The 14,967-nt window shown below is 43.9% G+C and overlaps 1 protein-coding gene across 1 annotated transcript in view; it reads right to left on the reverse strand.

Annotated features, from left to right (window-relative positions):
• The window catches only part of LOC138199320 (partitioning defective 3 homolog), a 362,202-nt gene that overhangs the window by 14,850 nt on the left and 332,385 nt on the right, over positions 1-14,967 (reverse strand). Inside the window, exon 22 of the mRNA XM_069151329.1 lies at positions 1,317-1,431. Coding sequence (XP_069007430.1) covers positions 1,317-1,431 — 115 coding nt within the window. The remainder of the gene's footprint in view (positions 1-1,316; positions 1,432-14,967) is intronic.

Genomic DNA, 14,967 nt, shown 5'->3' on the forward strand with positions numbered 1-14,967 from the left:
AATGAAACAAAGTGCTTCCTCACTTAAACTCTTGACGCAGCTGAACTTCTAATGTACAGCACGGAGGGATGTAAGATCAAGTCTGACTGAATTAACAAAGGAATTAACTTGATTACATTTTTCCAATTATGAATAATAAATCCCATTGTTGTTACAGATCAATCATGGAAGAGGAGAACGGCTTAAAGAAACTCCTCAAATTTTAATTTAAAAATTCTTAATTTAAAAATCCCTTTAATCAAAGTCTAATGGAAATGAAAATGAACAGCGTGGCTCACTGTCTTCAGCTTCTCGTCCCTAACTTCGCCTCAAAGTCCTGAAAAGTCACTTGCTGTCACACATCTCCCCTGTTCCTCTCCTCTCTTCCTCCCTCCCAAAAGTGTGTCATATTTCCTAGACAGATGAGTAATTAGCAATTAGTTCTGAGTCAAAGGTTGGACCTGGAAATTACAAATTAGTCAAAGAAACTTGGCAGGAGTTGGGAATCACACCGAAAGTTTTTGAGTCAGATAGTTTGGCAGTCAGACAACATTGGATGACAGCAGCAGATGACTGAGGCCCTCATGGAACCAGTTGTTCTGGGTCTCATACTGTTATATCAATTATTATTTCTTCCCCAAGAACGATTGTTATTACTGCTGGTCCCGGGGTGGAGGAATTTATGACACTACTTAATTGGACTCTGCAGTTATATATTACTAAATATCTTCCCCTGGGAATAATCATAGTAAGCAAATCCTGAGTTTTTCCTTTTTTCCTTCACTAACAGTAGTTGGAATGGATCAAATTTACTGTCAATTATTATTATTTTTATCTACTGTATATTTGATCAAATAAAGTGGGCAGTAGCTATAATCATTGAGAGAATTAGACATGTTTTGTTTTATTTGTAGGAAAACTGAAACTATGAAACTACTTTTTTTATGCAGGTCTCTGTCTCATTCGCAAGTCTCCAAACACTGACGTTTTATGAAAGCTGTTTGCGTTTCACTCAGGGAGCCCACCGGGGTCCATCTGTAGGTCTCAGAAACGCACAGAATGCCTTACGTTTTGGCACCAAAAACGAGCTGGTTATAGTACAGAAAAGATCATAGTTTAGGTTAAATGTGACACAGTCACTGTTTGGTCAGGGTTCAGCACAAAAACATCCAGACAAACTCAAACATCACTCTCCCGGGTGAAAGCTCTGGGTTTGCTCCATCCAGCCACACCAACCTCTGGCCTCTGTGGACTTCAGTATTTGACGCCCAAGGAATGAAAACAGGCTGATAGCTCAGCAGCAATCTGATGGAGAGCGGCTCCCAACAAACACTCACCCAGGTCTGGTCGAAGCTGTAGGTGTGGTCCTCGAGGTCATCCTCATGCCTGGCCTGCTGGAACTCGTGCCTCAACCTCTGTATCCGGTCGTGGTTACTGGGAGCCATCTGACCGCTGGGAGAGAAGCAGAGGAAAGTGACACCGGTTGGTTCGAATCCGGAGAGCATGTTGAGCTGTTATTCGGATTTTCGGCACTCAGAAAACATCTGGCACATCATTTGTCCAGCTTATGTTGTTAGATGTTGCAGGTTTATATTTGGGTAATTAATTTGACCACATTAACAGTCCTCTAAATTGTATTCAGGATCTCTTGAGCTGATAGTCATGATTTCTATTTGCATCTCGACGTGTTTTTTCCCTTTTTCCAGCCGTCTCTCCTAAACATCCCTATAACTAAAAGTGTCCCTTGAGCACCATCGTGAGTGATGCATGTCCCTTTTAGACTGCAGAAGAATGTTGGCCTTTCATGGAACGCAGTCATTAAACGCTGTGGAAAACCCTCATTTACATCCCCTTCATTAAAGGGCTTTGAGGGGCCTGTCAATAGGAATCAATAGCCTTCCCTCAGCTTAATCAGGCTCTCTTTTTATCACCAGCTACAGAGGCAGCCCATGACAAAACACATAATTATGATGAGACAACCAGCTTGATAATAGGCCTGCATTTATGCATACCACAGGGATGAAAGTGAACAAAGGTTAGGAATTTGTGCTGGGAGGGGACGGGAGCTCGGGGATGTAGGGAGTGGGATGGATGGGTTGAGGGAAGGAGATAAAGGTATAGGAGGGGTGTTCATTGGGATGGTGCTGAGTGCAAAAGGGAAAGGTTAATCAAGAGCATGTGAGAGGAGGGAAGGAAACAAAGTCAGCCGGGACAAAGTAACGGAAATCGCCGGCCAGAGTGAGAAGCACAGGCGCATGAAATGAGGAAGACAAAGCCCCAGACATTTCCAAAATGGCCCCTCGACACGAGAAGCTGTCATCCTGTTACATCCTGAGCAGCACTTATAGGTGGCACGCTGGTGCTGGAAGTGATTGCTTATTTGGGCCCGGAGGATCCTGAGCACAATTATGGTGATAATTGCAGATTAGAACGAGCACATCCTTGTGATGATAATGGGCACTAGGACATACTGCCAATCAAGCTTCATTAAAGGCACAATAAATGGCAGCTCATAAAGGATGCACGGATCTCAGTGAGTAGTACTTGGCGAGACGTGGTTATCGTGTTATTCGTACTGCCTGATCAAAATCAATTGTATTAGTTATACTCCATTTGATTCCTATAGCTGTATATGTGTGGGAGCACAGGGAGCGTACATTAAGCCTTTTATGTGGATGTGGCCAATTAAGTGGCTCACTGGGGTGTGAGGTAGCTTATGCTTTTAGGGTGTGGGCTGATGCTGAAGTCCTTTTATTATTACTGTTCATTACAAAATCAATGTTCCCTCTCTATTTACTGGACGTTGCTTTAATTGCAAATGTAATATTAGAGAAATTAAATTACTTAATTATAGTCAACAGAGCCGTGCAAATGTATTACTCAAAATGTTCTCACTTCTCATGCAGATTTTTAATAACTTTAACTACAACAGTAGTACAGAAGAGTTACATGTTACAATTATCAGCTTCAGAAAGTTTGTTTTTACTGACGCCAGTCCATCTGTTCACTTTAATGTGTTTGTTGATGCAAACACACATTGAGGTTTCTAGATTTCCCTAAAGATCTGCTGCACAAAAGTGAGCGCCTTAACGACACTGTATATATAGCAAGCAACTGAGAGGGAAAAATAAAAACAAATCTGCAATTCTGATTTGGGTTTCTCAACTATATACCTGCAAATACATATGTTAAAATTCCATACATGCAATTATCCGTGTTTGTCGAGAGAGAGGTTTTACAAGACCGTGACGGCTGTGAAAAGATCTGTAAAGTCCAACGCATGCAATTAGCTTAATTCCTGAGGCCGGTCAAAGAGAAGAGTCCAAAGAAACGACCTCATAAATGTTTCTGTTTGACCCTCCCGGGAGGGTCAGTGCTACCATCGGCATATCAAACATGCACCGCAGGGCAGCAGGAACCAGCTGGGGATCCAGAAACCTCACGTCATAAACCAAACTACTTGAGTCCATATACACTCAATACATAATAAGACCTATTGCCCTTCTCTCACCCACTGAAGCATCAATCTAAGATAGAGTGATGGCCTGTATATTGCCAAAGATCTGCTCCACTGTGTGGTAGATAAAGTGTGGGATGGGAGAGGATGAGCGAAGACAAGATATCTGGCAAATTAAATAACTAGGAGCATAGCATTTCAATATATTTTTCAAAGAGCTACAAATGGAAATTGCATCGAGTAGAGGCTGTGAGTGTTGATAGGATTTAACGAGGGGTGAATTTGTCATGGCAGTTCAAAGGAGGCCTGCGAAGTATCTAGATTATCTGCAGGGGCTTCTCTTGGTGTTCCACCCACCGTGGGGTACCAAGCTGATGGGTTTCTTGGAAAGCACTCCATTGGTTTGTACAGTAAATATATTCATAGGGTAAGAAATAGAGCTGGAAAAAGCTAAGCATTGGGGAAGAGCGGGAATCAAGCACAAAGAGGCACTAGGAGGCACCAGGAGGCACCAGGAGCCCCCTCCACCCCCCACACACCTTGTTCCCCCATCACGGGAACAGCCAGCAGCCGGCCTGTCTCCGCACATAAAGAAGATGGATTCAGTTGCCTTTGCTGGGAGCTCCCCATTGCTCGGACGCCTTCAGTGTGTAATTAGTCAGCATGATTGTTGCCGATGCATCAGGTGTTACTGCTTATACATTCACCTCTGAATCCATCACCGTCTGTAATGGGGCTGAAGAACAAGTGTCACGGGTTGCAGAAGCGTACTCAGGGGTGCAGGCTGGCTGGCTGCATCAGGAGTTTGCAGTTAAAATGTACATCAGTGGAAAATGGGATACTGCCTGTAAAGTAATTAAAAAAACCTGGGTGGAGGGAGGAGATAAAGTATGCATATGTCACAGCGTTTCCACCACCAGCATCTTCATTCTGTCTGGTAAAATGAGATTTGCTCAAAATTCATCTGAGTGTTTGCAGGCTGAAACGTCAGCGCCTGGCCTCTTCGGTTGGTCCCGTCTCTCCCTGAAGCATGCAAACATAACCAGACTGCAACACACAGAAGTAGAGACACAGAGAGGCCGACGCATTCTCTCACCGCCTCTCCCTCCTTGTCCGTCTTCCACTCACTTTACAGAGGCTCGTATTCAGTGAAATCACACCGCTACTGTATTTATAGCCTGCCTGGAAGCTTCCTCTGAAGGCTTATTGAGAGAGCTGAAGCTGTGAATGCACAGGCATGCAATGTCAGGTCAAACAATATCTGAACAACACAACCTCTCCTGATGTCCTACTCCTGCTGCCTCGACCAGTCCTCTCCACGCTGGTAAAGCAAAAACTAGTAGAAGCAGAAGACTACCAGGGAACAAGAGACAATACCCACAAAGTTCTTGAACTTGTGATGAATGTGGCTCTTTGGCAGGAGACAGTGAAGGGACAGTGGTGTACATATGTGTGACCCCCATCCCACCTGTGTTTTTTAAACGGAACCGTTGACAGGGGTCATGAGCGCTCTAAAGCTGCAGTCGGGGGTATGCGGATGCCTGTCTGTGTAATAGTCATCCTTTGATCCAGAAGGATTTGGCAGATGTCTCACACACCACAAGGCTTAGGCAAGAGATGCGAACTATGCCACGGTCCTCCTATTGGCTTCTGTTGGTTGATCAAAGCCGTGCTGAGTCTCCACACGTCCCGTAAACACTGCCACCGGCAAATAAAGGAGTGATCCAATCACAGAGGGTGTAAGATAGCCCATAGGTCAGTTCGGTCCCAGCCGATTGGAATGAGAGCAACAGAGTGTTATAATCCCGAGGATAATATTTCAAGACATGAAGTTTGACAGGAGTCGGGAGAGGCGTCACAGAGTGTTCATTTCCAACTCAAGCGAAAAAAGCTGAACTGCCAGAGCTTCGGTGTGACTTTAAAATCAGACGTTCTGTTATTTCTTATCTGATCACTGTTGATTGAAATTCTATCAGATTATCTGGTTTCTTGCTCTGGTCCCAGTATCTCTGTGCAGCAGACGAGGGGGGCAGGCTTCTTAAATTTGGGGCCCTTCGGCAATCTTACATCAAGTCAAAGGCTTAGCTCATCTTTATTCCATCGCCCCGTGGACTTTCATTTATTTCAAAGACAGAAAGATGAGGCATTTTTGGAGGGAAATGGACAGCCTTTGGGTCCTACCGCCATCATAGGGAGAGATTAGATCTGCATTACCGCTGGTCATTTTTTGAAGGGGAGGGACAAAGATAAAAAAAAATATATATATATATTTTTTTGAGTCTCCAGAGGAAATCAGCATATATCGGCCACTCTGCCATGATTCTTGAGAGCAATCAAATGAAAGGATTTTAAGCATATACAGTACACCCCCCCCCCCCCCCACCGGTGGCATTTCTTTCCTTTTTCTTCAGTTTTTTCCGTGCCTCATCTCTATCTTTCACTCCTCTCTTTCTCTTCCCATATGTTTAATCTCTGAATGCCTCAATCCTCCTCTGTGGTTACAGGGATAGGTCATGAATTCCCTTCTGTCCCCCTCATTCTCTCCCACTAGCCTGGTAAGTGACAGCTGCAGGCTGGACAAAGACCTGATAATACCCTGGATTTGTCAGGCTGTGACTTCACCCATGTCCTCCTGTGACTGATGGACCGACGGTGGCGCCTCGCCAGCTCAAAACCTCACTTCTCGATGGGGGCTGTTGCTGTAGTTGAGCCGTGTGTGAATGTGTTTCCATGGTTCCTTTCACACTCCAAAGCAGTGCATATGGGGTCCTTGAGGGTCCTGAGAGGCCATCATCTGGGCCGTGGTGGTGGCGTGACTGCAGAGCGTGGAGCTCTGATTAGCAAGGGAAAAAAGCAGCGCCTGGAGAGCTGCTCTCTCCAACAGGCTGTCCGGAGGGGCTGGACTTCGTGCGCCGTTCATCTCTCGCTTCCCCAGTGTGAGAAATGAAGAAGCAGCTTTGCCCTGAAGAGAACCACAGAATGCCCTCAACAAGGAAAACACAGTCCACAGGAACTGAAGAGAAGAGGCAGTTCTCTGGATATCTCTTTGTCCCTTTAAAGACGACACCCGGCAGTATTTCTAAAGCTGCGTGTCACTCTCAGCGCCTCAACTTCACCCCAATTTGTTTTATTGCCCCCAAAGACACGCGTTACAACCACTGTTCTCTACAAGTTATTTCTTTTCAGACATTTTTTACTCACTTCTTTTATCCCTCTGTTTGTGAGAAGCTTTGTGAGGAGTCGGCCTTGGATCTGTACATTTGAGAGAGAAACTGTTGACGGCTTCTGCGCTGCCTTTTCACTGGTGAGTTTTATGGCTTTGGTTCCAGAGAATGTACTGGAACTGATCAAAGGCACTTTTATTCCCAAATGTTGTGACATGTTGATGTATGACTCGTGTGTGGAGGAAACAGGTGTGACCTTTGCTACAAAAGACAAGCCAAAACTGTTTTTGGTTGTTTTAAAACTTCCAATATATGGTCTGTGGCTTTGGAGAAAGAGGCTGACACGGGGCTCTCCAGGCCAGCGGAGTGGCTTGAGGCAACGCTGTGGCAGAGCCAGCTGGTTGGAACATTCGAGTACATAAAACTAAAAATCAACAACAACAACAACAACAAAAAGACGGTTGCTCAGGTGCAGTCCAGATTTGTATCAAATATTCAACTAATCCAGTGAAGTGAAAGGCATCAGCTGCAGCGCAGACTGAAAGCCAGACAGGAGGCTGTAGCGTTCATTTGAAGTTACTGCTTGAAGTTGAGTTTAAAAAGTTTGTTTTCAATGTAAATAAGTCTAGTCGTAAAAATCATCCACAATGCAAAATGTATTAGTTTCACAAAAACAGCTCTAATTTCATGACATGACTACGTTTGAGATGGTGTTGTCGAGTAAGAAGATAATATAAGGACGTAGAAAGACTGACAGTGTTGGCATACAGACGAGGTTGGGGATGGATGGCTGGATCAGACACAGGACTTTCACCAGGAGACCCGAGGAGTTCGAGTCCGCGAGTTAGTACTGATTTACCTGAAATAATGTATGTAATGGAACTTAACTTGCTTACGTAATGTGACTGACACAAGTATCTTAACCCAAAACTGACATCTTTTCTTGAACCTAACCATGTGGTTTTTGGTTCCTAAACTAAAGGCACCATGTGTATATCTCTGAGGTGGCTTTGTTGGACTGTCACATAACGTGGAGGACGGGGAAATAGAAAACGGCAAGAAAAATGTACACTGAGCCCCGTGGTTCGGTATTATCTAGCAGCGAAGAATGTCTTGTCATTCGGTGCCAAATTTTGATGGGCTACCAACACATTTTTACTTTAAAATACACAATATTTGCTTTATTTACACAGGACTAAATCACTAAAAACTAAGTGTCAGTGAGCCACAGCACAATGTAGCCTCTACTCGGGCTAGTCCTGCGACACTCTTAAATAGTGTCCAGCAATAGAGCCCATGTAAGGCGTTTCGGGAAAATCAGTAAAGAGTAGCATTTAGCAATAACTGTAAGGCGTTAAGGGGACATCTGTTAATTGTCACTACAGAAAACCACTCTTCCCTTCTAAAGTGTATGAAAATTAAAGATTAATACCATAATGTGTGTCTTTTAAAAACATTTTTTTTTTACATTTTTTTAGTTTAGTCTATGTATCGGTTGCGATATCTAAAGCTTTTGAAAGATACCCAGCCCTAATCAAAGCATACTGTGCAGCACGGTTTCATAGAGAGGGATTTTACATACTGTACATTCCACAAATGCATTCCACACAATTAAGTTAGCGAACTCATGAGTTGCATCAAATCCAACCCAGTGTAATGTAATTTATCTCCCTTCTTTCCTTTTTTTCAAAAAACATCAGGAGAAGGAAGAACAACATCAAGATGGCGGTTTCTTCTGTGTAGAATCGGCAGAACATTTCCATGGACGATAGACTCTCTGTAAACTTTCTTGGCCTTAATTGTTGTCAACTTTTTTATAAATGATTTTCAGGGAAGAAAGGCACACTGCTGCATTCTCCATGAAGAAAGAGAGATGAACTTTGAAGTTAAGGCCCATAATCCCAAATCCATTGATCCAGAGGAGCACGCTCACTCTGCGAGTGAGAGAGAGAGAGAGTGAGAGAGAGAGAGAGAGAGAGAGAGAGACCTGGAGCACAGCTAGGACTGCATAATGTGTTTACACAGTCAGAGGAAACACACTCACACATGCACACGTTCACAACGGAGTCAGTTCAAAATAGTGCCACTTTGTAATGAGACAAAGCTGCACTGCATGCTAATGATTAAAGCTCACCACGTTATAAACGTGCAGGCACACACTAAATAAATTTGCTGGATCACGACCCACAACTCAGTAAATCTTTTATTTTCAAAGACGTGTATAAACAATAAGAAAACACGTGTGAGAGCTCAAGCCTCATAACTGTCTCCGTCTGCATTGTGTTGTGTTACAGCTGTTTATGTTGCAGGGATGCATCTGATGAGCCAACATTCCTCTTCAGGGTAAGAAGTGTGAAGCCGCCGTCTTAAATAAGGTGTGAAGACCAGAGGCTAAAGTATCCATCTAAACAGGTTAAGTCTGATTTTATGAGCCCATCAGGCTTTAAAGACAGCTTTTATGAGATATCAGCTAACTTGACACTAACAGAGGCCAGAAAAGAAGCGAGCCAGGGCTATATTATATGACTTTGGCTTCCAGTATACTCTTTTATAGACACTGACACTGACACTCAAATATTTTGTCTAAGAATAGGTTGGCGCCACGAAATATGAAATTGGTTGCTGTATTTTGCATTAGGAGACCTCAAACACATGCCCAGAGAGGCACCAACAAGGCACCTTTGCAGGTTTCTCTGTGGAGCACCACTCCAAAACTGCTGTAGAATCAAAGGGAAGGCAAATTAGGTAAACATGCATACGTTTTTGCAAATTTTTCAAGTATGGAGAATAAAAATAAAACTGTAGATGCGGCTTGTTCACCATCTTTTTGTCTCACAGTGAATTACAGAACCATAAAAACAAGATCTCCAACCTGCCTGACCAGCTGAGCTCATCACACAGCTGTGCGACTTACCAAAGCCCACCCCCTTCCAACTTGTGAATTACTTAACTTTGCTTTCTCCAACTGCCTCATCCTTCAGCTGCTCTCACAGGCTGGAATGCCCAGAGGCAGCTTATTAGAGAGGTGCAAGCTTTTCAAGCACATTCTCAGCACAGTGGCAGGAAAACAGACAGTGGAGGGGAGCAATTCAAAGACGGATGTTGGGGTGAGCTTCTGCTATAAAACAAAAAAGAGACTGGATGTAATATTGAATAATATCCACATAAGATTTATGGTGATGTCAGTCGCAGTCAAACATCGTCCACTGTATTTTTTCAAAATATCAAGATAAATAAGTATTGTAACGTAAATTTACCTTTACTGAGATTCACATCTGAAGCAGTGTACTTACAAATAAAAAAAGACATACATCTTCCTATGAATATTCCCCCCTTGGTTATTATTGGTTTTGCAGGCAAACATCACTGTACGCAGAGAATTTAAACTAAAGTGTATTCATTATGGTTTTTATTATGAAATGGTCACAGGGCAAAAGCATTTGACTCTTGAATGTGTGATCATCTTCTCACTCCTTGAACACATCCACCCAAAGACCTTTTAAAAGCAATCCCCATTTTTACCTTCATGAAAATGTAACAAGAGCAAATCTACAATCAAGTATTCTGGTTAAAATGTTGGAGAAAATACGTGTTTACCGTTAAGTCTCTGGAATACGGTTGGTGGTGTGTAAAACTGCACTAAACGGATTCAAAAATCTGGTTTGGCCCTTTAATGCAAATGGCTGCTAACTTATCAGCATGTGAAGGAGCAGATGAATCCACTCCACAGATATTCACATGCAGCTGAACCTTGCTGACTCGTTTGCTATTCCAGTACATTGCCAAAATGACACACTCTCACTGGCTACCTATAATAAAAGGCTAATATTAGATCTCAAATGGGGCCCGGCAGCAGTGGTGCATTAGGCATATATTACATATGCATTCAGAAATTTATCATTTAACATCTGGGGCATCATTTTCAAAAGGATCGGATGGTTCGGAAGGTTTACTCTGCCACTGTGGCATTTCTGGCCACATGTACAGCCATTTATTTTAGTGGGTAATAAGAAGAGCAGATATCCTGTCTGTTATTGGGGCACTCAGGTCCCTCAAGTTGATTCCAGACTTACACCTGTACGGAATCTCATTTACTTCAGCGCGACATCACACTGCGCTGAACGCAGACAATCGCTCTCTTTCCAAATGTCAGTGCCTGACGCTCGGTGGGTGATCCACGAGCCCACGGTAAATAATTCACATCAGCCCTGCATAGCTTTCCTCGTTGTTCCACACACAACCAGCCCCCAAGTCTTCTCATCCACGAGCCCCCGTGCCGCCACTACTTCCTCTATACATAATTAATGAGGGAGGTGTGGTGGGATGCCCGTCAGTCAGAGACCGAGCCACTTTAAACAATAACAATATTGATAGTGGGTGTAATAAAGCAGAATGAAAAAGGAGGATTCCAGAGAATTTGTCTTTGCTCTTGGCGCAGCTGGTCCCAGCTTTAAGTGGTGAGGAGAGGGAAAGGGGTTAAAAGGAGGAGGGGTACTGTTTGGGGTTACTTCTAGAGAATGGACAAGGGTACAGGAGGAAAAAGAGAGGGGGGGTACAGAAGGGGTGGCTTGTACCTCTTTCCCCTCCCCTTCCCCCTCCTCACCATCCCCTGGCGTCCTGTACTGCTGTTGCTTCCATTACTGGATTAAGTCTCGGAGTCCTCTGAGGAAATCCAGAAAAGAGGGACGAGGGATGGAGGTCAGGGGTCGTGACCTTTGGTAATGGCTGGGCAGACGGACGAGCAAAAGAAAGAAAAAAAAAACAAAGCTGGCAGCATAATTTCAATTTAGGCTTTCAATATTGTGTAATAATCAATGTGAAGGTCAAGAGGTTGGCAGATACTGACAGATGGGGAGATGAAAAGAGGAATGAAGAAAGAAAATGAGAGAATCAGGGCTAAAAAGGCTAATCAATGTTCAAACAACTACACTTGATGATGATTTGTCACCTATAAAACTCCATAATAAAAAGGATTAGTGGTGTATAAAGTGCACGGAAGCCCCGCTTGAGTCAAAGGACAGATATCTTACCAGAACATTAAAGTCACCAAGTAGAAAGATACTGGAGTAAAAGTCTTAAATGATCTGATTTGCACTGTATTTATAGTGATATCAAAATATTACAAGTAAATGCTGGTGTTAATGAAAAATTTCTTTTTTTTAAAGCAACGCTGTAACACCTACTGAACTGTGGCTGCAAGTGAAAAGTAGAATTCATATTTTTCAACTATCATGATGTCTCAACACGCTTTCATCTGTCATGCCTGTTTTTGAATTTAAACAGAAACTCAAGCAGGGGTTTGGTAGCACTTGTTTGCACTTGGGCATTAAGGTAATTTAACAATGATTTACCAGCTTGAACGCAATCTGTATTATCAGGCTATTGAATTTCTTTCAATAACAATTTTGTTTTGCAGTAATAAAGTAACCAAAATTAAAAATAAATACTTTATTAAGAGACAACTTTACGCACCAGATACTTATTTAAGTTAACAATAATTTGGAGACTGTTGCTGTTAATTATTAAAAATCGGCTGCATGTTTTCTTTATATGCAACCTTTTCGAATGTAAAACATCAGTGTGTAAACTCCACCATAAGTCCTGTGTGTGTTCTACAGTCCATGAAGTCACAAACTCAAACCAGTGAGAAGAAGACGTCGTCCCGTTACTGCTATCTCCCATCAACCTCCATCAGCCTTACATATGTTAATGCCCCTTCAACCTGTGACCCTCACATTCATGACATCATTATCAACCCAGCCAGACATAATGTTGGCCTGTCACCGCCGTGATCTATGGACGCCGCGGCTCTCTGCCTTAATGAAGCCGTAACGCTGCCTTAAACTGCTGAAGCCGCGACAAACCTCGGCGTGGCCGTCGCTGGGCTTAATGTGAGTACACATCCATCATCTCGCATCAGCCATCAATCAATCAATCAAAAGCCCATGTGACAGCTGGGAGCACCCTGCCCCCCCACTCCACCAACACACACACACACACACACACACACACACACACACACACACACACACACACACACACACACACACACACACACATAAAAAGTCACTGGCTGCGATTATGATCTCAATTATCATCATGACTGCGGGCCACCACTTCCCCAGTGACCGACATGCTAATCAGGAGCGCTGGCAGTCAATAACCAAGGCAGGGGAAAGGCCATCAGGTGCAGAGTTGGTCAAGTATAATTATATCATTTAATGTCAATTGACTGAAATTAATAAGCTTGGACCCCTGTGAGTAAATGACAAGGTTTGGAGGAAAGGAAAGTCAACATACAAAACATAAAACATTGAACATTTTCCTCCAGTATATTCCTAAAGCTCACCTTGTGACACTGCAGCGGGACAAGAGATGATCTTAAAGTGTCTCTGTCCTCTCTTGAGAATTACAGGGGCCATAACTGTCCGTGCTCAGCGCCGCAGAAAGCTCCGAGGTCAGCTGTGACAAGCTTTTAGTCCACAAGACAGCAGTCATGGCAGCGTTCGCAGTGGCCGCATATTGTTATGCGCACGCACACACACACACACACACCCACACACACCCACGCACGTACGCACACACACACACGCGCACACACACACACGCGCACACACACACACACACACACACACACACATCCACCCATCACACCTCACCCCCCCCCTCCCGAGCAGGACAGACTGTAGCTAAAGCAGCTCTCAGTGGCTATTTCTCTAAACTAACATCAGTCCCGTCCTGTTGTTTCTTCTCAGCCGCAGGGATTTGAGCCAGTGTAACTTAAGATGGGCTTTTGGGCTCCAGTGAGCACACACAGATCTGATAGTGTTTCTAAACGGCTTTCAACAGACAGCTAATAAGGATGACACTCTAACACCGGGGCAAATTGTTAGCATTTCACACACAAATACGTTGTGTGTTTTGTCTGCATTTCTATGCAGGTGCCTACTGGACTTCCCCTAATATGAGTCACTATCACGGACCAGATCAGAGTGTAATCTCTTCTAATCCTCAGACTAAACTGCTTCTGAGTCAGAAAAAACAGAGCCGTGGAGAGAGGGGGAGGGACGAGAGGAGGGCAGCAACAAGACACAACATTTATACAGAAGCCGAGTCCTCAATAACAAAAATCTATCTAATTAAGTTCATCCAGTGAGAGGACCTCCTGTCTGCCGTTTCAGCAGCCATAAAAGGAATGTGCAGCTTCATGAGAAGAACTCAAAGTGGATGTCGCAGGAAAAAGAGAATTCTCATAAAACTCCTCTCGCTGGCTTGTCTCTTATTCCATCTCATAAATCCCTCCCTTTGGCAGGGCTGCGTGTTCATGAACAAAAACCCCTATAAGGGCCCACATTTTAAATGTGACATAGCAAAGCACTCAGCCAAACTCCTAATGCGCCTTGTAATGTCCGAGAGAATTATTCAGGCCTGGTTAGGTGGCTCAGAGCGACGCTGGGGGTTTCCACTGCGCTTCAAACTGAGGGGGAGCAGAGAGGCACCGGTGACAAAACACTGTCACCTTCAGGTGGATAAAGGAATGGGTGTCGAGGAGAGACACTTGTGACGTTACTTCCACAGTCCCAGACAAGCCACAGGGGGGATTAGCCTCCATACTGATAAAAGAGGCCAAGCGGTCATGGATTCGCCCACAGATGGCGACCGCGGCGGCTGATGTGTGAATGAACGCACCAGTGAGTCAAAACTAAATTAAGATACTGTCACTACATCTGTCTGCACACACGCATATGTGCACACACACCCACATATAGAAAATGCTCATTATCCCTGACCCCCAAGTATAGTAGGCGGGTGAGGGAGAGGGGTCGGGGGGTGGCATGGGAACAAAAGCATTAAGTAGGAGTGAGCCCTTTAATTATAGGCCAGTGTTTGGAGAACTCTCAATGGAGCCGAGAACAATGGAGGCCATTGGTAATGCTCAACCTGCTGAGTTAACACATATCCTCCAGGTATGACAAAACACACACACACACACACACACACACACACACACACACACACACACACACACACACACACACACACACACACACACACACACACACACACAAAACCAGTGGTCATTCCATGGAAATGAAGCAATAATTGCCCTGCTGGTAACTGAGAACAGCGTGGCCGGTCCGAGTGGAAGCAGGAATATCTGAAGCACATTTAATTAGCCTTCTCCTCCACACAAAGTGAAAGCTAATATCCCATTATGTACCGCAATTTTAGCCTTTAATTTAAAGCTGCAATGTGGAGAATACTTACCTGAAGACATAATTACCAATTTGATTTTGATACTGCAGTATAAGAAGAGCAGAAAATTAGACTATCAAGAGAACATTAGTTTATTTTACATCTTGGTTC

Source organism: Embiotoca jacksoni, unplaced genomic scaffold (genome assembly GCF_022577435.1).
Source record: "Embiotoca jacksoni isolate LCO1_2020_lvr unplaced genomic scaffold, fEmbJac1.0.p SCAF_17, whole genome shotgun sequence".
NCBI lineage: Eukaryota > Metazoa > Chordata > Actinopteri > Embiotocidae > Embiotoca > Embiotoca jacksoni.